The 22,888-nt window shown below is 44.5% G+C and overlaps 1 protein-coding gene across 1 annotated transcript; it reads left to right on the top strand.

Annotated features, from left to right (window-relative positions):
* The first annotated feature begins 146 nt into the window (after nt 1–146).
* Nucleotides 147–22,638, top strand: LOC140367018 (chloride anion exchanger-like). Its single transcript, XM_072453313.1, has 20 exons — nt 147–379; nt 2,258–2,397; nt 5,884–5,994; nt 8,111–8,271; nt 8,378–8,542; nt 9,146–9,298; nt 10,325–10,407; nt 11,777–11,924; nt 12,053–12,166; nt 13,273–13,350; nt 15,313–15,408; nt 17,740–17,846; nt 17,927–17,996; nt 18,753–18,845; nt 18,928–19,023; nt 19,614–19,841; nt 20,903–20,957; nt 21,525–21,670; nt 21,739–21,798; nt 22,502–22,638. The coding sequence occupies exons 1-20, from the start codon at nt 264–266 to the stop codon at nt 22,520–22,522; spliced, it is 2,241 nt and encodes a 746-aa protein (XP_072309414.1). The 5' UTR covers nt 147–263; the 3' UTR covers nt 22,523–22,638.
* The last annotated feature ends 250 nt before the right edge of the window (nt 22,639–22,888 follow it).

Raw genomic sequence — 22,888 nt, 5'->3', positions numbered from 1 at the left:
AGAAGAAGAAGAGCCAGAGGAGGCAGAAGAAGAGCCAGAGGAGGCAGAAGAAGAAGAGCCAGAGGAGGCAGAAGAAGAGCCAGAGGAGGCAGAAGAAGAGCCAGAGGAGGCAGAAGAAGAGCCAGAGGAGGCAGAAGAAGAGCCAGAGGAGGCAGAAGAAGAGCCAGAGGAGGCAGAAGAAGAGCCAGAGGAGGCAGAAGAAGAGCCAGAGGAGGCAGAAGAAGAGCCAGAGGAGGCAGAAGAAGAGCCAGAGGAGGCAGAAGATGGCTCAGTACGTTGTGGCCCGGAACATCTACTCTGAGGATAAATTCAACGAAGAACACGAGAAAATCTACAGACAGCGCAAAACTATCATCAATCATGTCACAGACTATTTCAGGTGAGACAAGGATGAGGTGAGAGAGTGTCTTTACTGTAATGTGAATATATTGTGAATACATTTCCTTAGTATTGTGAAAGTAGTATTGTAGCTTTAAAGTGTAAGAAATGTCTTTTTTGTTTAAAATCCTTGTAAAGCGCCTGAGACACGTGTTTGTGTTGAGAGCGGATCAGCTGCAGCCGAGGATCACAACCTTCTGGTCTGTTCTCACACTGAATTATCTCTATTTTGTTCATTTTTACACATATAAAACACAGAAGGACCAGATGAGACGAGCACAAGTACGTGAGAACATTCAAAGACACAATATCATGGGACATTCAACAAAAAAACTGTCAAATTTATCCATTTCCAAAATGTTTCTATTTCCAGTCCGTCCATAATGTCATAATGTCTTTTATTGTAGGTGTAATTTGTGTCATCCACTTTTTCGAGGGCCTTTTTCCTTTTTTCTTTGGGGGGGAGAGTCTGGAACAAACGGAGGAATCTGGGCAAAACATTGATTTTAAAAGATTCAATTCTTGAACATAAGTACGTGAAAAGATCACATTTTTCAGGGTCTTTCTTTGCAAACAGAAAACAGAGTGGTGTTTGCTCCTTTTTCCTGTACAGTTATGTACAAAGTGAACAACAGGGGAGACCAAGCACAGCCTTGCCTCACTCCTCGTTCCAGAGTCAGTGGGTCTATTTGAAATGTTCTCAGTACTTTAAATATATAAAGCGTCTTCTCATACTTCATTATGTGTAAGATTATTGTAAGTTATTCTGGGCTTGTTGTTTGTTAATGAATCCGTTTGTTTGTTGTGATAATTTCTGAAATAATTGAGGCGTAAATACTAAAGTCTGAAGTGAAAAGTTGGAAAATGGGAATGTGTGAGAGCGAAGAACCTTTTAAACAGAGTTAAACCTACTTTATCTTTTGTGTTTGGAAAATCAGCTTTTTTGTTGGTTTCGAAAAAAAAAAAAACATTAGATTTTCATGGTGAGTTTTTTGTGGCTTTTAGTTCCCAAATATATTTGAACATTATATTGTTTAAAAAAGAAAGACTTCTCTGGTTTATCACAAAACAAAGGGTGAATTCTCTCAGTGATTCATGTGTTCAACATCATTGTGTTTATTCCAATCAAGTCATTTCTCTAAACAATATTATAAGAGATGATATTGTAAACTGTAATTAAAACTCATAAACACGTCCTTTATGACTCACACTGTGAAACTGCATTATCTTTATAGAGAACGATCTCTTATCGTCCGATCACATTAGATAAGTCTAAAGTATTTGTAAATATGACACATTCATCACTTCAAAGCAGCAGAAGATGTTAAAAATCACATTTTGAATCTGTTCACGATTACAGAGTTAAACCCGTTCATCAGATTCCACTCTCGAAAATAATAAGTCAAATGTGCAGGTGCGGTAGGGGCGTGTCTTTATCTGTGCAGGTGCTGTAGGGGCGTGTCTTTATCTATGCAGGTGCGGTAGGGGCGAGTCTTTATCTGTACAGGTGCGGTAGGGGCGTATCTTTACCTGTGCCGGTGTGATAGGAGCGTGTCTTTACCTGTGCAGGTGCGGTAGGTGTAATAGGGGCGTGTCTTTGCCTGTGCTAGAGTGATACCAGATGTGTCTATATGTGCAGGTGTAACAGTGGGCGTGTCTTTCTGTGCAGGTGTAACAGTGGGCGTGTCTGTATGTGCAGGTGTAACAGTGGGCGTGTCTGTATGTGCAGGTGTAACAGTGGGCGTGCCTGTATGTGCAGGTGTAACAGTGGGCGTGTCTGTATGTGCAGGTGTAACAGTGGGCGTGCCTGTCTGTGCAGGTGTAACAGTGGGCGTGTCTGTATGTGCAGGTGTAACAGTGGGCGTGTCTGTCTGTGCAGGTGTAACAGGAGGCGTGTCCGCTCTGCCGCTCTCTCGCTCCTCCCCGTGATCTCGTGGTTGAAGATCTACAGAGTGAAGGAGTGGCTGCTCAGTGACATCGTGTCTGGAGTCAGCACGGGCCTCGTGGCAGTACTGCAAGGTAACAGCAATACTACTGATACTCCTAATACTTCTACTACTACTGATACTTCTACTACTACTGATACTTCTACTAATACTGATACTTCTACTACTACTGATACTTCTCAGTTATCACAGATTCTGTCATAAAGTAAAGGTTTGAGCAGGTGAAGCTGCAGCAGTGAGAGGAGGAGACACAGAATCACACAATGTTTCCTCACAATTGTTGTGGTGTTTCCTTTTCCAGTGTCGTGTGTCGTATATAAAAAGGAGGAGAAGCAGTGTCGTATATAAAAAAGGAGGAGGAACAGTGTCGTATATAAAAAAGGAGGAGGAGCAGTGTTGTATATAAAAAAGGAGGAGGAACAGTGTCGTATATAAAAAGGAGGAGGAGCAGTGTCGTATATAAAAAAGGAGGAGGAACAGTGTCGTATGTAAAAAAGGAGGAGGAAAAGTGTTATATAAAAAAGGAGGAGGAACAGTGTCGTATATAAAAAAGGAGGAGGAGCAGTGTCTTATATAAAAAAGGAGGAGGAACAGTGTCGTATATAAAAAAGGAGGAGGAACAGTGTCGTATATAAAAAAGGAGGAGGAGCAGTGTTATATAAAAAAGGAGGAGGAACAGTGTCGTATGTAAAAAAGGAGGAGGAAAAGTGTTATATAAAAAAGGAGGAGGAACAGTGTCGTATATAAAAAAGGAGGAGGAGCAGTGTCTTATATAAAAAAGGAGGAGGAACAGTGTCGTATATAAAAAAGGAGGAGGAACAGTGTCGTATATAAAAAAGGAGGAGGAACAGTGTCGTATATAAAAAAGGAGGAGGAACAGTGTCGTATGTAAAAAAGGAGGAGGAAAAGTGTTATATAAAAAAGGAGGAGGAACAGTGTCGTATATAAAAAAGGAGGAGGAGCAGTGTCTTATATAAAAAAGGAGGAGGAACAGTTTCGTGTATAAAAAGGAGGAGGAACAGTGTCGTATATAAAAAGGAGGAGTGTCGTATATAAAAAAGGAGGAGGAGCAGTGTCGTATATAAAAAAGGAGGAGGAGCAGTGTCGTATATAAAAAAGGAGGAGGAGCAGTGTCGTATATAAAAAAGGAGGAGGAGCAGTGTCATATATAAAAAAGGAGGAGGAGCAGTGTCATATATAAAAAAGGAGGAGGAGCAGTGTCGTATATAAAAAAGGAGGAGGAGCAGTGTCGTATATAAAAAAGGAGGAGGAACAGTGTTATATAAAAAAGGAGGAGGAACAGTGTCGTATATAAAAAAGGAGGAGGAACAGTGTCGTATATAAAAAAGGAGGAGGAACAGTGTCGTATATAAAAAAGGAGGAGGAACAGTGTCGTATATAAAAAAGGAGAAGGAACAGTGTCGTATATAAAAAACGAGGAGGAACAGTGTCGTATATAAAAAGGAGGAGTGTCGTATATAAAAAAGGAGGAGGAACAGTGTCGTATATAAAAAAGGAGGAGGAACAGTGTCGTATATAAAAAAGGAGGAGGAACAGTGTCGTATATAAAAAGGAGGAGTGTCGTATATAAAAAAGGAGGAGGAACAGTGTCGTATATAAAAAAGGAGGAGGAACAGTGTCGTATATAAAAAACGAGGAGGAACAGTGTCGTATATAAAAAAGGAGGAGGAGCAGTGTCGTATATAAAAAGGAGGAGGAGCAGTGTCGTATATAAAAAAGGAGGAGGAGCAGTGTAATATATAAAAAAGGAGGAGGAACAGTGTCGTATATAAAAAAGGAGGAGGAGCAGTGTCGTATATAAAAAAGGAGGAGGAACAGTGTCGTATATAAAAAAGGAGGAGGAACAGTGTCATATATAAAAAAGGAGGAGGAACAGTGTCGTATATAAAAAAGGAGGAGGAACAGTGTCGTATATAAAAAAGGAGGAGGAGCAGTGTCATATATAAAAAAGAGGAGGAGGAGTGTCGTATATAAAAAAGGAGGAGGAACAGTGTCGTATATAAAAAAGGAGGAGGAACAGTGTCGTATATAAAAAAGGAGGAGGAACAGTGTCGTATATAAAAAAGGAGGAGGAACAGTGTCGTATATAAAAAAGGAGGAGGAGCAGTGTCGTATATAAAAAAGGAGGAGGAACAGTGTCGTATATAAAAAAGGAGGAGGAACAGTGTCGTATATAAAAAAGGAGGAGGAACAGTGTCGTATATAAAAAAGGAGGAGGAACAGTGTCGTATATAAAAAGGAGGAGTGTCGTATATAAAAAAGGAGGAGGAGCAGTGTCGTATATAAAAAAGGAGGAGGAACAGTGTCGTATATAAAAAAGGAGGAGGAACAGTGTCGTATATAAAAAAGGAGGAGGAACAGTGTCGTATATAAAAAAGGAGGAGGAACAGTGTCATATATAAAAAAGGAGGAGGAACAGTGTCGTATATAAAAAAGGAGGAGGAACAGTGTCGTATGTAAAAAAGGAGGAGGAGCAGTGTCGTATATAAAAAAGGAGGAGGAACAGTGTCGTATATAAAAAAGGAGGAGGAACAGTGTCGTATATAAAAAAGGAGGAGGAGCAGTGTTATATAAAAAAGGAGGAGGAACAGTGTCGTATATAAAAAAGGAGGAGGAACAGTGTCGTATATAAAAAGGAGGAGTGTCGTATATAAAAAAGGAGGAGGAACAGTGTCGTATATAAAAAGGAGGAGGAGCAGTGTCGTATATAAAAAAGGAGGAGGAACAGTGTCGTATATAAAAAAGGAGGAGGAACAGTGTCGTATATAAAAAAGGAGGAGGAACAGTGTCGTATATAAAAAAGGAGGAGGAACAGTGTCGTATATAAAAAAGGAGGAGGAACAGTGTCGTATATAAAAAAGGAGGAGGAACAGTGTCGTATATAAAAAAGGAGGAGGAGCAGTGTCGTATATAAAAAAGGAGGAGGAACAGTGTCGTATATAAAAAAGGAGGAGGAGCAGTGTCGTATATAAAAAAGGAGGAGGAACAGTGTCGTATATAAAAAAGGAGGAGGAACAGTGTCGTATATAAAAAAGGAGGAGGAGCAGTGTCGTATATAAAAAAGGAGGAGGAACAGTGTCGTATATAAAAAAGGAGGAGGAGCAGTGTCGTATATAAAAAAGGAGGAGGAACAGTGTCGTATGTAAAAAAGGAGGAGGAACAGTGTCGTATATAAAAAAGGAGGAGGAGCAGTGTCGTATATAAAAAAGGAGGAGGAACAGTGTCGTATATAAAAAAGGAGGAGGAACAGTGTCATATATAAAAAAGGAGGAGGAACAGTGTCGTATATAAAAAAGGAGGAGGAACAGTGTCGTATATAAAAAAGGAGGAGGAGCAGTGTCGTATATAAAAAAGGAGGAGGAGTCTGTGTTAAACAAATACAGAATTTTGCAAAAGCAGCAGCGTTACATGATCCGGTCTGAATATAAAGCATCTTATCATTAGAGAAGCTGGCACCTCCTGCAGAAGGAGGTGCCATGACAGGACGGAGAGGAGAGACAGTGCATTGGTCTGAACGTTCACTTCCTGTCGTCTCCAGGACTGGCCTACTGTCTCCTGGCCTCACTGCCGCCGTGGTACGGACTCTTCAGCGCCTTCTTCCCCGTCATCATCTACTTCTTCCTGGGAACGTCTCGGCACATCTCTGTTGGTACGATCCACACCAGGACTAAACCAGGACTAAACCAGGACTAAACCAGGACTAAACCAGGTCTAAACCAGGTCTAAAGCAGGACTAAAGCAGGACTAAAGCAGGACTAAACCAGGACTAAACCAGGACTAAAGCAGGACTAAACCAGGACTAAAGCAGGACTAAAGCAGGACTAAACCAGGACTAAACCAGGACTAAAGCAGGACTAAAGCAGGACTAAACCAGGACTAAAGCAGGACTAAACCAGGACTAAAGCAGGACTAAAGCAGGACTAAAGCAGGACTAAACCAGGACTAAACCAGGACTAAAGCAGGACTAAACCAGGACTAAAGCAGGACTAAACCAGGACTAAAGCAGGACTAAACCAGGACTAAAGCAGGACTAAAGCAGGACTAAAGCAGGTCTAAACCAGGTCTAAACCAGGTCTAAACCAGGACTAAACCAGGACTAAAGCAGGACTAAACCAGGACTAAAGCAGGACTAAAGCAGGACTAAAGCAGGACTAAACCAGGACTAAACCAGGACTAAAGCAGGACTAAAGCAGGACTAAACCAGGACTAAAGCAGGACTAAACCAGGACTAAAGCAGGACTAAACCAGGACTAAAGCAGGACTAAACCAGGACTAAAGCAGGACTAAAGCAGGACTAAACCAGGACTAAACCAGGACTAAACCAGGACTAAAGCAGGACTAAAGCAGGACTAAAGCAGGACTAAACCAGGACTAAACCAGGACTAAAGCAGGACTAAACCAGGACTAAACCAGGACTAAAGCAGGACTAAAGCAGGACTAAACCAGGACTAAAGCAGGACTAAACCAGGACTAAAGCAGGACTAAACCAGGACTAAAGCAGGACTAAAGCAGGACTAAACCAGGACTAAACCAGGACTAAAGCAGGACTAAACCAGGACTAAACCAGGACTAAACCAGGACTAAACCAGGACTAAAGCAGGACTAAACCAGGACTAAAGCAGGACTAAACCAGGACTAAACCAGGACTAAACCAGGACTAAAGCAGGACTAAACCAGGACTAAACCAGGACTAAACCAGGACTAAACCAGGTCTAAACCAGGACTAAACCAGGTCTAAACCAGTACTAAACCAGGACTAAACCAGGACAAAACCAGGACTAAATCAGTAGCTGGTAACTGTGTCTCAGACCACATGTCCCTGACCTGTGACCGGTGGAGTGCCCCAAGGGTCAGTCCTGGGTCCCCTTCTGTTCACCCTCTACATGCTGCCGTTAGGTCACATGACACACAGTGAAAATGTGTCACAATGATGCAGACGAGTCAGATCTATGTTTCACTGTCGCAGGTGAATATGGACCATTCACTCTGTCACTGCATCCAACAAATCAGTGTGTGGACCGGCCTCCTGCTGGTGCCAGAGAGCCTCTTGCTGGTGTCAGAGAGCCTCTTGCTGGTGTCAGAGAGCCTCCTGCTGGTGCCAGAGAGCCTCTTGCTGGTGTCAGAGAGCCTCCTGCTGGTGTCAGAGAGCCTCCTGCTGGTTCCAGAGAGCCTCTTGCTGGTGCCAGAGAGCCTCTTGCTGGTGCCAGAGAGCCTCCTGCTGGTGCTCGAGTCAGTTTGTGGATGCAAAACAACTTTCTCCAGCTGAACTCAGACAAGACTGAAATCATCGTCTTTGTCACAGAAACAAAGAGAAAGTGTTAGCGTCACCTCCAGAGTCTCGCTCTAAAACCTACAAACCAAGTTATAAATCTGGAGGTAATAATGGACTCAGACTTGAACTTTGACACGTCAAATCAATAACATCAGCAGCTTTTTATCATCTAAAAAACATTGACAAAATCAAAAATACAGTGTCTAAACCAGATTTAGAGAGACTTATCCATGCGTTTGTCTCCAGTAGATTAGACTGTAACGGCCGCTCACTGGTCTCTCCAAACGAGTTGTAAAACAGCTGCAGTACATCCAGAACGCTGCTGCTCGGGTCCTGACTAGAACCAGGAAGTACCATCACATTAGTCCTGTTCTCAGGGGCCGGCCTCCTGCTGGTGCCAGAGTCAGGACTAAACATGGACCGGCCTCCTGCTGGTGCCAGAGTCAGGACTAAACATGTGATTTGTGTGTGAAATGTGCTGTGTTGTGTTCAGGTCCGTTCCCCGTGTTGTGTCTGATGATCGGTTCTGTGGTGACCAGGATCGTCCCAGATGAAGGTCCTCCCATGAACATCACCGGGTTTGAGGGTCTGAGCCGGGACGATCAGAGGGTCCTCGTGGCCTCGTCTCTCACCTTCCTCACCGGGATCATGCAGGTTACACCCAAGACACACCTACAAAGTCCTGGTTCAGTCCTGGTTCAGTCCTGGTTCAGACCTGGTTCAGACCTGGTTCAGACCTGGTTTCTCTCTGTGCTTTCAGCTGGCCATGGGGGTCTTCCAGGTGGGCTTCGTGGTGCTGTACTTGTCAGACACGCTGGTCTCGGGCTTCACCACGGCCGCTGCCGTTCACATCCTGGTGTCGCAGCTCAAGTTCGTGTTGGGTTTAACGGTCCCGGGCCTCAGTGGACCTCTGTCCCTCGTCTACGTGAGAACAGCCTCTACAACACACCAACTGTTCTTAAAAAGCACAAATTGATTTATTTTTCTTATTGTTGTTTTTATTTCGTTTAGTCCTGGTTTAGACCTGGTTTAGACCTGGTTTAGACCTGGTTTAGACCTTGTTTAGTCCTGGTTTAGACCTGGTTTAGTCCTGGTTTGGACCTGGTTTAGTCCTGGTTTAGTCCTGGTTTAGTCCTGGTTTAGACCTGGTTTAGCTCTGGTTTAACTCTGGTTTGTTACTTAAATAATAGCTATAAAAGAAGTTATATCTCTACAATAAAAACCCATAAAATCTTGTTTAAAGAAAAAAAAAGAAATAAGAAAAAAGTTTAAAGAAAAAAGGCTAATGTTGAAAAAATGCTAATAATGCTACTAATACTTTCTATTTTGCTAGAATTAAAAAATAATGACATGAAGAAATACACACTTTTATATTCAACATACTTAACTAGATAATGATTGATTTCTTAGATGATTCCAATAACTAATAAGCACAATTCTCTTTCATTGTCTGTAAGTTTTGAGAATATTTTCCTCAAACTGTGATTTTTTGTGTCTTTTCTTGTTTCTTTTGTGTCGTGTGCGTCAGACACTGGAGATCATCTTCACCAGGATCGGCAGCACAAACGTGTGCGACGTGGTCATCTCCTTGGTGATCATCGTGCTGGTGTTTGTGGTGAAGGAGCTGAACGACAGGTACAAGTCCAAGCTGCCCGTGCCCATCCCCATCGAGGTCATCATGGTGAGTGGCCACGCCCATCATGTGACGTTTGTGGACAGTAACGTATGAGGAATATTCATGTTCATCTGACTTTATGATTTGCAGATGAGTCGTTTTTTTGTTTGTTTCAGAAGCAGATTTTTGTTTAGCTCATTTTTTAAAGCAAAAAGAACAAGAACAAAATCTTAAATGTAGAGACCTCAAAGTGAAAGTTCTCCTGTCGTTTACTCACATGAATGCAAGAAAAAAACGTATTATAAGTTTTATTTTGCCCTGGTTTAGACCTGTTTTAGTCCTGGTTTAGTTCTGGTTTAGACCTGTTTTAGTCCTGGTTTAGTTCTGGTTTGGACCTGGTTTGGTCCTGGTTTAGACCTGTTTTAATCCTGGTTTAGACCTGGTTTAGTCCTGGTTTAGACCTGATTTAGTCCCATTTTAGCTCTGGTTTAGCTCTGGTTTAACTCTGGTTTAGTCCTGATTTAGTCCCATTTTAGCTCTGGTTTAGCTCTGGTTTAGCTCTAGTTTAGCTCTGGTTTAGTCCCAGTTTAGCTCTGGTTTAGCTCTGGTTTAGCTCTGGTTTAGCGCTGGTTTAGCTCTGGTTTAGCTCTGGTTTAGCGCTGGTTTAGCTCTGGTTTAGCTCTGGTTTAGCGCTGGTTTAGCTCTGGTTTAGCTCTGGTTTAGTCCCAGTTTAGCGCTGGTTTAGCTCTGGTTTAGCTCTGGTTTAGCGCTGGTTTAGCTCTGGTTTAGCTCTGGTTTAGTCCCAGTTTAGCCCTGGTTTAGCTCTGGTTTAGCTCTGGTTTAGCCTGGTTTAGCTCTGGTTTAGCGCTGGTTTAGCTCTGGTTTAGCTCTGGTTTAGCGCTGGTTTAGCTCTGGTTTAGCTCTGGTTTAGCGCTGGTTTAGCTCTGGTTTAGCTCTGGTTTAGTCCCAGTTTAGCCCTGGTTTAGCTCTGGTTTAGCTCTGGTTTAGCCCTGGTTTGTTTCTCACTTTGGCCTTGTTTAGTCTTTAAACAGTATTTTGGTCCTGATGCTTCTAAATGTCTTGTTTCCTCAGACCGTCATCGCTTGTGGCGTTTCCTACGCGTTCGACTTCACGACCAAATACGGCATCGAGGTCGTCGGGGTGATTCCCAAAGGGTGGGTCCCGTTCAGAGCCAGCCCCGCCCACAATAACTCGAGGGTTTTATCGCCTCCAAACACTTCATTATCTTTATATTTATACCTCAGTTTATCTCGTTCACACAGATAACGACGTGAAATGTGTCGACACTAAAAGACCATCAGTTTTTACGAGTTTTTTCTGGTATTTGTACTTTCCTGGAGTATTCTAATTTCTAGTGATTTGACTTCTACTTGTTACTTTTTGAATCTAAGCATTTGCACTTTCCACTCCTTAAATAATGAAGTAAACATGCTTGTTAGTTTGTTCTTAATCGGCACATTTACAGCGCTTTGCTTCTTTATGTTCGGTAAATGTAGAAAAACTGACAAACAAATACTTTATTAACTCATGATTTCAGTCAAATTGTTGTTATTAATTCATTCTAAAGCCCATAAGCCCATTTTTAACAGGTCAACAGTGTGTACATTTTCACTGAAGTACTTTTACGATGGTGTACTTTTGTACTTTTACTGAAGAAAAGGAGTTTCAGCAGTACTTTTACCAGAGTCAGTCTTTAGACTCTTAGCTCTGGTTTAGTCCTGGTTTAGCCCTGGTTTAGCTCTGGTTTAGTCCTGGTTTAGCCCTGGTCTAGCTCTGGTTTAGTCCTGGTTTAGCTCTGGTTTAGCCCTGGTTTAGACCTAGTTTAGTCCTGGTTTAGCTCTGGTTTTGCTCTGGTTTAGCTCTGGTTTAGCCCTGGTTTAGTCCAGGTTTAGCCCTGGTTTAGTCCTGGTTTAGTCCTGGTTTAGACCTGGTTTAGCCCTGGTTTAGACCTGGTTTAGTCCTGGTTTAGTCCTGGTTTAGTCCTGGTTTAGCTCTGGGTTAGTCCTGGTTTAGTCCTGGTTTAGCTCTGGTTTAGTCCTGGTTTAGTCCTGGTTTAGACCTGGTTTAGCCCTGGTTTAGACCTGGTTTAGACCTGGTTTAGTCCTGGTTTAGTCCTGGTTTAGACCTGGTTTAGCCCTGGTTTAGACCTGGTTTAGACCTGGTTTAGTCCTGGTTTAGTCCTGGTTTAGACCTGGTTTAGCCCTGGTTTAGACCTGGTTTAGACCTGGTTTAGTCCTGGTTTAGCCCTGGTTTAGTCCTGGTTTAGCTCTGGTTTAGTCCTGGTTTAGCTCTGGTTTAAAACCATAAAAACACATTTTTAGCTCCATAAAACAACAGTGTGTTGCAAGCTAGCTTTTGTTTACCTCCCCGTTGTAATTCCCTCTGCTGCCAGCGGGTGGAGCGCCACAAACCCTGACGGAGCGAGAGGGACGCGGTCTATTTTAAGTTCTGAAACACGAGACGCCAAAGCAAAGGAGACGAGAACGAGAAGGTTTATGGTTCTAGTCACGACGTTTGTTCCAGGTACGAGTCGCCGATGGCTCCGAACATCGAGATCTTCCAGGAGACGGCGATGGAGGCGTTTCCCATGGCGATCGTGGGCTTCGCCGTGGCCTTCTCTGTGGCCAAAGTCTACTCCGTCAAGCACGACTACACCATCGACGGAAACCAGGTGCGGAACCACGCCCCATGTTCAGTTTCACTGTCAGAGAACGTTTCAACGCCGCCGCCCTCTGAACTCCTCCGTGTTTTTAAAGTCTACTTCTGTCCAACATTTTTGTTTTTTGCGTTTCGCACTAGGAGCTGATCGCGTTCGGAGTCAGCAACGTCTTCGGGGCCTCGTTCAAGGCCTTCGCGGCGAGTACGGCGCTGTCCAGGAGCGCGGTCCAGGAGAGCACTGGGGGGAAGACGCAGGTAACCATCAGTCCAGGGGTCAAGCTTCAACATTCCAGGGGTCAAGGGGTCAGGCTTCAACAGTCCAGGGGTCAGGCTTCAACAGTCCAGGGGTCGGGCTTCAACAGTCCAGGGGTCAGGCTTCAACAGTCCAGGGGTCAGGCCAGGGGTCGGGCTTCAACAGTCCAGGGGTCAGGCTTCAACAGTCCAGGGGTCGGGCTTCAACAGTCCAGGGGTAAGACTTCAACAGTCCAGGGGTTGGGCTTCAACAGTCCAGGGGTCAGGCTTCAACAGTCCAGGGGTCAGGCCAGGGGTCGGGCTTCAACAGTCCAGGGGTCAGGCTTCAACAGTCCAGGGGTCAGGCTTCAACAGTCCAGGGGTCGGGCTTCAACAGTCCAGAGGTCAGGCTTCAACAGTCCAGGGGTCAGGCTTCATCAGTCCAGGGGTCAGACTTCAACAGTCCAGGGGTCAGGCTTCAACAGTCCAGGGGTCGGACTTCAACAGTCCAGGGGTCAAGCTTCAACAGTCCAGGGGTCAGGCCAGGGGTCGGGCTTCAACAGTCCAGGGGTCGGACTTCAACAGTCCAGGGGTCAGGCTTCAACAGTCCAGGGGTCAGGCTTCAACAGTCCAGGGGTCAAGGGGTCAGGCTTCAACAGTCCAGGGATCAGGCTTCAACAGTCCAGGGGTCAAGGGGTCAGGCTTCAACAGTCCAGGGGTCAAGGGGTCAGGCTTCAACAGTCCAGAATGCATTGCATAAGTCAAATTTAAATCAAGTGATAGAGAGTGACATGTACTCTGGGACGATTCGGGGTCAGGGGTCAGGGGGCCTCCTAAACCATGAAGACATGTACACAAGTCGAACGAGGGCTTTTGTAGACGTTCAGTCTGAGCCGTTTCTTCTCAGTTTAAGCAATATTGTGCTCCAGCTTTGGAAAGCGAACGGTCAAACGACAACAACGAGACATGTGTCCGCTCTCCACAGGTTCAGAAACAGCTTCGGTTTAGTCCGGTGAGGGAGGAGTCAGTTTAAAGGGTCCGAGGCAATTTTGACACGATGGTCCGGCCCGAGGAGCAGGAAACGTTGGGCCGATCGTGTTCCTCTCGTGTGACGTGTGTTGTGTTCTCAGGTGGCGGGTTTACTGTCGGCGCTCATCGTCATGGTGGTGACCCTGGCCATCGGGTTTCTGCTGGAGCCTCTGCCAAAGGTGACGCCCTGAAACCATCGTAGAACCAAACGCCCTTAAACCATCGTAGAACCAAACGCCCTGAAACCATCGTAGAACCAAACGCCCTTAAACAATCGTAGAACCAAACAAACGCCCTGAAACCATCGTAGAACCAAACGCCCTGAAACCATCGTAGAACCAAACGCCCTGAAACCATCGTAGAACCAAACGCCCTGAAACCATCGTAGAACCAAACGCCCTGAAACCATCGTAGAACCAAACGCCCTTAAACAATCGTAAAACCAAACAAACGCCCTGAAACCATCGTAGAACCAAACGCCCTGAAACCATCGTAGAACCAAACGCCCTGAAACCATCGTAGAACCAAACGCCCTGAAACCATCGTAGAACCAAACGCCCTGAAACCATCGTAGAACCAAACGCCCTGAAACCATCGTAGAACCAAACGCCCTGAAACCATCGTAGAACCAAACGCCCTGAAACCATCGTAGAACCAAACGCCCTTAAACAATCGTAAAACCAAACAAACGCCCTGAAACCATCGTAGAACCAAACGCCCTGAAACCATCGTAGAACCAAACGCCCTGAAACCATCGTAGAACCAAACGCCCTGAAACCATCGTAGAACCAAACGCCCTGAAACCATCGTAGAACCAAACGCCCTGAAACCATCGTAGAACCAAACGCCCTGAAACCATCGTAGAACCACACGCCCTGAAACTTTCTTAGAACCAAACAAACGCCCTGAAACCATCGTAGAACCAAACGCCCTGAAACCAGGGTAGAACCAAACGCCCTGAAACTTTCTTAGAACCAAACAAACGCCCTGAAACCGTCGTAGAACCAAACGCCCTTAAACCATCGTAGAACCAAACGCCCTGAAACCATCGTAGAACCAAACGCCCTTAAACAATCGTAGAACCAAACAAACGCCCTGAAACCATCGTAGAACCAAACGCCCTTAAACCATCGTAGAACCAAACGCCCTGAAACCATCGTAGAACCAAACGCCCTGAAACAATCGTAGAACCAAACAAACGCCCTGAAACCATCGTAGAACCAAACGCCCTGAAACCATCGTAGAACCAAACGCCCTGAAACCATCGTAGAACCAAACGCCCTGAAACAATCGTAGAACCAAACAAACGCCCTGAAACCATCGTAGAACCAAACGCCCTGAAACCATCGTAGAACCAAACGCCCTTAAACAATCGTAAAACCAAACAAACGCCCTGAAACCATCGTAGAACCAAACGCCCTGAAACCATCGTAGAACCAAACGCCCTGAAACCATCGTAGAACCAAACGCCCTGAAACCATCGTAGAACCAAACGCCCTGAAACCATCGTAGAACCACACGCCCTGAAACTTTCTTAGAACCAAACAAACGCCCTGAAACCATCGTAGAACCAAACGCCCTGAAACCAGGGTAGAACCAAACGCCCTGAAACTTTCTTAGAACCAAACAAACGCCCTGAAACCGTCGTAGAACCAAACGCCCTTAAACCATCGTAGAACCAAACGCCCTGAAACCATCGTAGAACCAAACGCCCTTAAACAATCGTAGAACCAAACAAACGCCCTGAAACCATCGTAGAACCAAACGCCCTTAAACCATCGTAGAACCAAACGCCCTGAAACCATCGTAGAACCAAACGCCCTGAAACAATCGTAGAACCAAACAAACGCCCTGAAACCATCGTAGAACCAAACACCCTGAAACAATCGTAGAACCAAACACCCTGAAAGCATCGTAGAACCAAACGCCCTGAAACCATCGTAGAACCAAATGCCCTGAAACCATCGTAGAACCAAACGCCCTGAAACCATCGTAGAACTAAATGCCCTGAAACCATCGTAGAACCAAACGCCCTGAAACCATCGTAGAACCAAAGCAAACTGCATTTAAACCATCAATATTTTCAGTATAAAAGCACAACGTCTGCATGCGTTTACTGTGAGGGACTGTGTCTGTTGCAGTCGGTGTTGGGGGCCGTGGTCATCGTGAACCTCAAAGGGATGTTGATGCAGTTCAGAGAAGTGCCGTATCTATGGCGACGGGACAAACCGGACTGCGTAAGAAAATACACACACAACACTTTTATGTGACGTGTCCAGAGGAAGAATTATGCACACAAAAGTGTACAAACCAGAGCCAGCGAGAACGATAATACATGAGTCCATTGACTTCACGTAACACCATAACTGTTCACCGTAACACCGTAACTGTTCATCGTAACACCGTAACTGTTCATCGTAACACCATAACTGTTCATCGTAACACCGTAACTGTTCACCGTAACACCATAACTGTTCATTGTAACACCATAACTGTTCATCGTAACACCATAACTGTTCATTGTAACACCATAACTGTTCATCGTAACACCATAACTGTTCATCGTAACACCATAACTGTTCATCGTAACACCGTAACTGTTCATCGTAACACTGTAACTGTTCATTGTAACACCATAACTGTTCATCGTAACACCATAACTGTTCATCGTAACACCGTAACTGTTCATCGTAACACCATAACTGTTCATCGTAACACCATAACTGTTCATCGTAACACCGTAACTGTTCACCGTAACACCGTAACTGTTCATCGTAACACCATAACTGTTCATCGTAACACCGTAACTGTTCATCGTAACACCATAACTGTTCATCGTAACACCGTAACTGTTCACCGTAACACCGTAACTGTTCATCGTAACACCGTAACTGTTCATCGTAACACCATAACTGTTCATTGTAACACCATAACTGTTCATCGTAACACCATAACTGTTCATCGTAACACCATAACTGTTCATCGTAACACCGTAACTGTTCATCGTAACACTGTAACTGTTCATTGTAACACCATAACTGTTCATCGTAACACCATAACTGTTCATCGTAACACCATAACTGTTCATCGTAACACCATAACTGTTCATCGTAACACCGTAACTGTTCATCGTAACACTGTAACTGTTCATTGTAACACCATAACTGTTCATCGTAACACCATAACTGTTCATCGTAACACCGTAACTGTTCATCGTAACACCATAACTGTTCATCGTAACACCATAACTGTTCATCGTAACACCGTAACTGTTCATCGTAACACCATAACTGTTCATCGTAACACCATAACTGTTCATCGTAACACCATAACTGTTCATCGTAACACCGTAACTGTTCATCGTAACACTGTAACTGTTCATCGTAACACCGTAACTGTTCATTGTAACACCGTAACTGTTCATTGTAACACCGTAACTGTTCATTGTAACACCGTAACTGTTCATCGTAACACCGTAACTGTTCATCGTAACACCGTAACTGTTCATTGTAACCAAATCAAATCATTTTATTTTTGTAAGGCCCAAAATCACAACAACAGTTGCCTCTGAGGGCCACAGGGAGAAATGAATCAACAACGTCTGTGGTGGCGAGGGACGATGTCCCAGGGTCCTCTGTCCTTAGACTCTCCTTCTGGACCAGGAAAAACTACAAAAAAAACCTCCTTGGGGAAAAGTAGAAACCTGGAGGAGTTCCAGAGTGAAGGAGAGATCTGACTCTCACAGACGGACACGAGGGAGACTGGAGCTGGAGCCACTCTTCAGGCAGATGAGGGACCGTCCACACAGGGCAGGGACCACTTCACCAGGAGAGGGACATCTGGGTCCACAGGTCCTCAGGAGTGAGAGAAAGAAAAAGAAGGCGATGAACAGTTTGCAAGTGGAATTAAAAAAAAATACATATTGTTGGATAGAATAAGTCAGAAGAAGAGGATAGTGCTCAAGCTGCCATACTTCCCCCAGCATAGTTACTCCTAGGGCAGCGTAGCTGAAGCTGTGGGTTTATGTTTCTGTTCCTAACTACTCTGACCATAAGCGATTTCAAAGAGGAACGTTTTAAGCCTGGACTTAAATGAAGAGACTGTGTCAGCAGATTTAACATGGGTCGGGAGCTGATTCCATAACACAGGAGCTTGGTAGCTAAACGCTCTACCTCCTACAGTACTTTTAGAGACTCTTGGCACCACCAGAAGGCTCTACCTCCTACTGGACTTTTAGAGACTCTTGGGACCACCAGAAGGCTCTACCTCCTACTGGACTTTTAGAGACTCTTGGCACCACCAGAAGGCCGGCATTCTGAGAGCGAAGAGCTCTGTTTGGATGATATGGTTCTATAGCATCTTTGAGGTAGGACAGGGCCATGCCATTTATGGCTTTGTAGGTCAAGAGTAGAATTTTAAATTTGATTCTAAACTCGACGGGGAGCCAGTGAAGAGACTTCAGCACTGGCGTAACACCATAACTGTTCATCGTAACTGTTCACCGTAACACCGTCCCGTTCATGACCCGGCGTGCGTCCCGTTCATGACCCGGCGTGCGTCCCGTGCAGGTGGTGTGGATCGGGACCTGCCTGGCCTCCATCCTGCTGGGTCTGGACCTGGGTTTGGCGGTCGGTCTGGGCATCGAGCTCGTCTCCGTGGTGCTCCGAGCGCAGTTGTCAGTATTCATTATCATTAGTGTTGGTTTATTACGCTCGCTTGACCCGGATGTGACCCGGAGTGTGATTGTGTCTCCAGCCCGCGCTGCTCCGTGCTCGCCAACATTAAAGGCACCGACCTCTACAAAGACAGGAAGGACTACCTGGACGTAAGTGACCGCACACGCCGGCCTGGCTCAGCCCCCAACACAAATCCTGACGAGGGAACGCCTGAGACATTGTTAAAACTTAAAGCGCCCCATACAGGGCAGACGACTCATAGCAAAATGCAGTTAAGATTAATATTTTTTACATTTTGCTATTTGTCATTTATTTTTTTATCCCAGAATAGCTCATTTTTCAGGTTATAATTTCATTTCCTGTTTGTAATTGATGACATCACACTAGGAAATTACCCAGCAAACACTGGGAGAAAACTCATCTAATGTCACAGTTTTTTTTATTTGGCAAGAGTCAAAAAAGTAGTTTCTTTGTGTAATATCTCCATCAACTTTGACTGGAATGAGTATCTCTGGTGTGATGTCACTTCCTGTATGAGCGTCCCTGGTGTGATGTCACTTCCTGTATGAGTGACCCTGGTGTGATGTCACTTCCTGTATGAGTGTCCCTGGTGTGATGTCACTTCCTGTATGAGCGTCCCTGGTGTGATGTCACTTCCTGTATGAGCGTCCCTGGTGTGATGTCACTTCCTGTATGAGTGCCCCTGGTGTGATGTCACTTCCTGTATGAGTGTCCCTGGTGTGATGTCACTTCCTGTATGAGCGTCCCTGTGTGATGTCACTTCCTGTATGAGTGCCCCTGGTGTGATGTCACTTCCTGTATGAGTGTCCCTGGTGTGATGTCACTTCCTGTATGAGTGTCCCTGGTGTGATGTCACAAACATAATCGTGTTGTATTATTTGTAGGTTTTCGAGCCCGAGGGAGTGAAGATGTTCAGGATTCCGTCGCCATTGTTCTTCGCCAACATCGACTTCTTCCGAAACAAACTGGTCGAAGCGGTGAGTGTCGCCGCCTCCGCCGCCGCGGTAAACACACGGTGAGCTGCTGCCGTGATGCTTCTCGTTTGTTCGCTCTGTGCAGCTCGGGTTCAATCCTCTGCGAGTGCTGAGGAAGAGGAACAAAGCTCTGAGGAGGATCCGGCGGCTGCTGAAGCGAGGAGAGCTGCACTGCACGCCGGTCAGTCCGCCACGCTCGCCAAAGTGGGCGGGGACTCTTCCATTTCATCTTCGCAACCTAAAAACTAACTTTCCTCAACGAGAAGCGCCAGGCCCGTTTGCAGAAAGTCGTGAAACGGCGACAAACGGTGCCAAGTTGACAGACGCGGCGGAAAACGAAGGGCGTGAAAGATGTGTAAATGTGGTCACAGTTTGTTTAGTGATGCTGTTTACGAAATCAGAAACGGTCAAGAACCTATCGAGGAAAAAGGGCCCAAAGGGCCTATCGTGAAAAGGGCCCATCGTGAAAGCAGGGCCCATCTTAGAAAAAGGGCCCATCGTGAAAAAAGGGCCCATAATGAGAAAAGGGCCCATCGTGACAAAAGGGCCCGTCTTAGAAAAAGGGCCCATCTTGAGAAAAGGGCCCATCTTAGAAAAAGGGCCCATCTTGAGAAAAGGGCCCATCTTAGAAAAAGGGCCCATCGTGAGAAAAGGGCCCATTTTAGAAAAAGGGGCCATCGTGACAAAAGGGCCCATCATGAAACGGGCCCACCGTGAATGGGGCCCACAATGAATGGGGCCCATACGTTCCCCTTTGTTACCCCTCCACAGAAGGGTTACCTCAACACGTCGTGCGAGCCGTTCAAAGACCTGGAGGACGAGGACAGTGCGGAGGACCTGGACCTGCCCACAGACCTGAAGGACCTGCCCATCCGAGTGGACTGGAGCGCGGAGCTGCCGGCCCACATCAGCGTGCCCCGGGTCGACCTGCACAGCCTGGTCCTGGACTTCGCCGCCGTGTCCTTCCTCGACATCTCGGCGCTAAAAGGACTCAAGACAGTGCGTGAGACCTTTAAAGCGCTCTGTGCTTATAATGTTCAAAGTGAACCATGATCACGGCTAAATAGTGATTTATTTGTTTATTTTTCTTTTACAAAAGCTGGAAAAATACACTTTTCTAGTCTTGAAATTGAGCAAAAACAACAGTATAATTAGTCGTGAAGTATGTAATATTTGTGAATATTTGTCCGTTAAAAGCTAAAATACACGATTTGTTTTCCTATTAAATGTTGTTAAATGTTTTTAAAGCCGCTCTGATGTCACGCACACGTTGCTGAGTGGTTTTGATTACGTTTATTGCCAAATAGAGGCATATTTACTCATAAAGTGTACGTTTTATGGGCTCATTGGCTAAGCTAGCTGTTTCTCACAGCTAATGCTAACCTTTATTCAAACGTAAAATGCAAAGAAACAGTCGATACAAATGTAAAGTAAAGACTACCCGATTGTTTTATTCATAGTTTTTATTTTAATTCGTTTTATTTTTATATTTATTACACTTTGAAATCAGCATTAGCGTTAGCACTGACCCGCAAACACCTCCGTTTATCAAGTGTTCTCCTCATGTTTAGTCGTTAGCATGTTGTGAGTGACATCTCACTGTGCACTGCCCGATCGCTAAGAGTTTATTCAATATCGTATCGTAATAATGCAACCATAGCAACCATGGCGATACAACTGGACAGGAAGTGGTGATGCTAACACTGAGCTAGCTAGACTGAGAGCCCGGTCAGTTCAGTTTTGTAGTGCCTAAAATCGACAAAACTGTTGATTTAACGACAGGAAGTTATAAAATCACACGACGGTCATAAAAAGACAAGCTTTTAAAAGATAAACGGAAAAACATTTTCTTCTTCTTGTCTCATTTGGATTAAAACACGGCGCTATCTTTGTGATAAAACCTGTTCGATAGCGAATGACGTGCGACGGTCTCTTCACGCTCCACACACTGATAAACACGTTCGTATTCAGTCGTTTATCCTTCACAAGTTTTAAAGCCCTAACGTTAAATCTGTTCATGACAATAATCTGTATTTTCATCATTTCATAAATCGTTGCAGACGCTGAAGGAGCTGATCCGGATCGAAGTGGAGGTTTACATCGTGGCGTGCGATCGTGAGTCGACGAGACCGAAACGCGGCCGACTGTTGTAAATGTCTAACGCCGCACAAAGTGAAGCGCTAACGTTCAGGAGCGGACGGGAATATGAACTGCTAAAACTCAACACTTTTCTTCTGAGAAGCTCGTGCTAAAGACAAAGACCATTAAAATCTGCTTAATAACGATGATTAACTGATGATTAACAGTAATGATGATGAAATAGAGCCAACGACGCGCGTTTCAGGCAAACTCATTGTAGTTTGTATCTCTTTTCTGAGAATCCACGGGGACAAATTGTGCTAAAATAATACAAAAGTCTCATGTGTTTCAGAACAGGTTTGTAGAGCTCTAAACTACAGCTACAACATTATTTTTCTGTAAAACAATCGGATGTTTTGTTAATATTTTGAACGTTTTATGATCTAAATAACTGCCGTCTTTGTGGAGCAATAATTGGATTTAATTGCGATATATTGCGTCGCTCCGGCTCCGTTTATACTTCATTTTCGTGGTAAAAACGCTGCGAAACGGCGGATAATCAAATGCCACGGAGACGTTTAAACCCGGCTGTGTTTTTTGCAGCGTACATCCTGGAGAAACTGCACAGCTGTTGCTTCTTCGACGACGAAGTCACGCCCTCCATCTTCTTCCTCACGCTGCACGACGCCATGCTGCACGTGCTGGAGCGCCACCCGGAGGCCGCTCACAGCAAGACGCACGTCAACAAGGTCTGTCCCCGTGTCAAACGCACCGGAAACACCAGAAAACGTCTAAACTGACCCGTGTTCATGTGCAGATCGTAACCACGGTGACGGTCCACCACACCAACAACAGCGTCCGGAGCAGAGACAGAAACGTGAGTACTTCAGCAGTGTAAGTCAGGCTAAACGCAGTAGCAGCTAAAGGAATCGTGGCGAAATGATCAGAAAATGGCTGGAGAAGTTGTGTTTGTGATCTTTAAAAACACAGAGGAGACTTTCCGGATGACCACTTGATGACATCATGTGGTGAGACCAAGCGTTTGGAGCGCTCGAGACGGAGGAGGGTTAAATATGTGAAGCACAAGTCCAGACGGGTTTTGATTGATTGGAGTTTAGGTTGTTTTGGGTCCATTTTTATTCAGCATTTTATCCTTAGTTTATTCTATGTGTTTTCTAAAAAATCAATCCAAATATATATTCAAACTATGAAAAATCCTGTTACTAAAATGCAGAACTTTACACACGAAACGTAATAAGAAAAAAAGTCCCTTAGAATTTGTGACTTTGCATTAAATTCATGACCAAAAAAACGATATATATAAAAAGCTATTAAAAAATCCCAGAAAAAAGTTAGATTTTTTATAACATCAACATTATGACCAGTGTTTTTGTAATAAAGAATACATGAGTAAAAGTCATATTTGATAAAAACATTGAAAGCTCCAGGAAACCGTTTTGATGCTGTTTTTTCAGTCGTTTTCCTTAGTGGTTTAAACTGATAGGCACTTTTCCCGCAGTCTGCCCCGGGACAGCTGCGACTGCGCGGACAGATCAGTAAACTCTTGTGTTTCTCTGCAGGGGGTGGAGACTCACTTCTGATCGCCGCCTCCTTCAAACTGTACATATATTTTTATTACTATTATTACACAGTTTTAATGTCCATGAAGTTGGTTTTGTTTTTATGTTTTTATATCAGCTTTAGATCGATTTTGTGCATTGTAGAATTGAATTGTGTGTTTTATGGCACTGGAAATAAAATAAAGGTTTGTAAGAGCGTTTCTTTTCTGTGAAATGGTTTGTATTTGAGAGCGAACGATAAAACGATGAATCAAATGTTGTTTCTAGAGGAAAGTTTTTACAAAAATGCAATTCAAAGTATTTTCCAACGTGAAAAACGCATAAAAAACCCACCATAAGCAGCAATAAATCAATAAAACACAATAATAAAAATAAAAACACATTCAA

The sequence above is a fragment of the Eucyclogobius newberryi genome, unplaced genomic scaffold (assembly GCF_026437365.1).
Source record: "Eucyclogobius newberryi isolate DKJ021-1_F unplaced genomic scaffold, fEucNew1.0.hap1 SCAF_2, whole genome shotgun sequence".
Classification (NCBI taxonomy): domain Eukaryota; kingdom Metazoa; phylum Chordata; class Actinopteri; order Gobiiformes; family Gobiidae; genus Eucyclogobius; species Eucyclogobius newberryi.
Note: the sequence above shows the minus strand (reverse complement) of the source record. Positions and strands in the feature narration are given on the sequence as shown.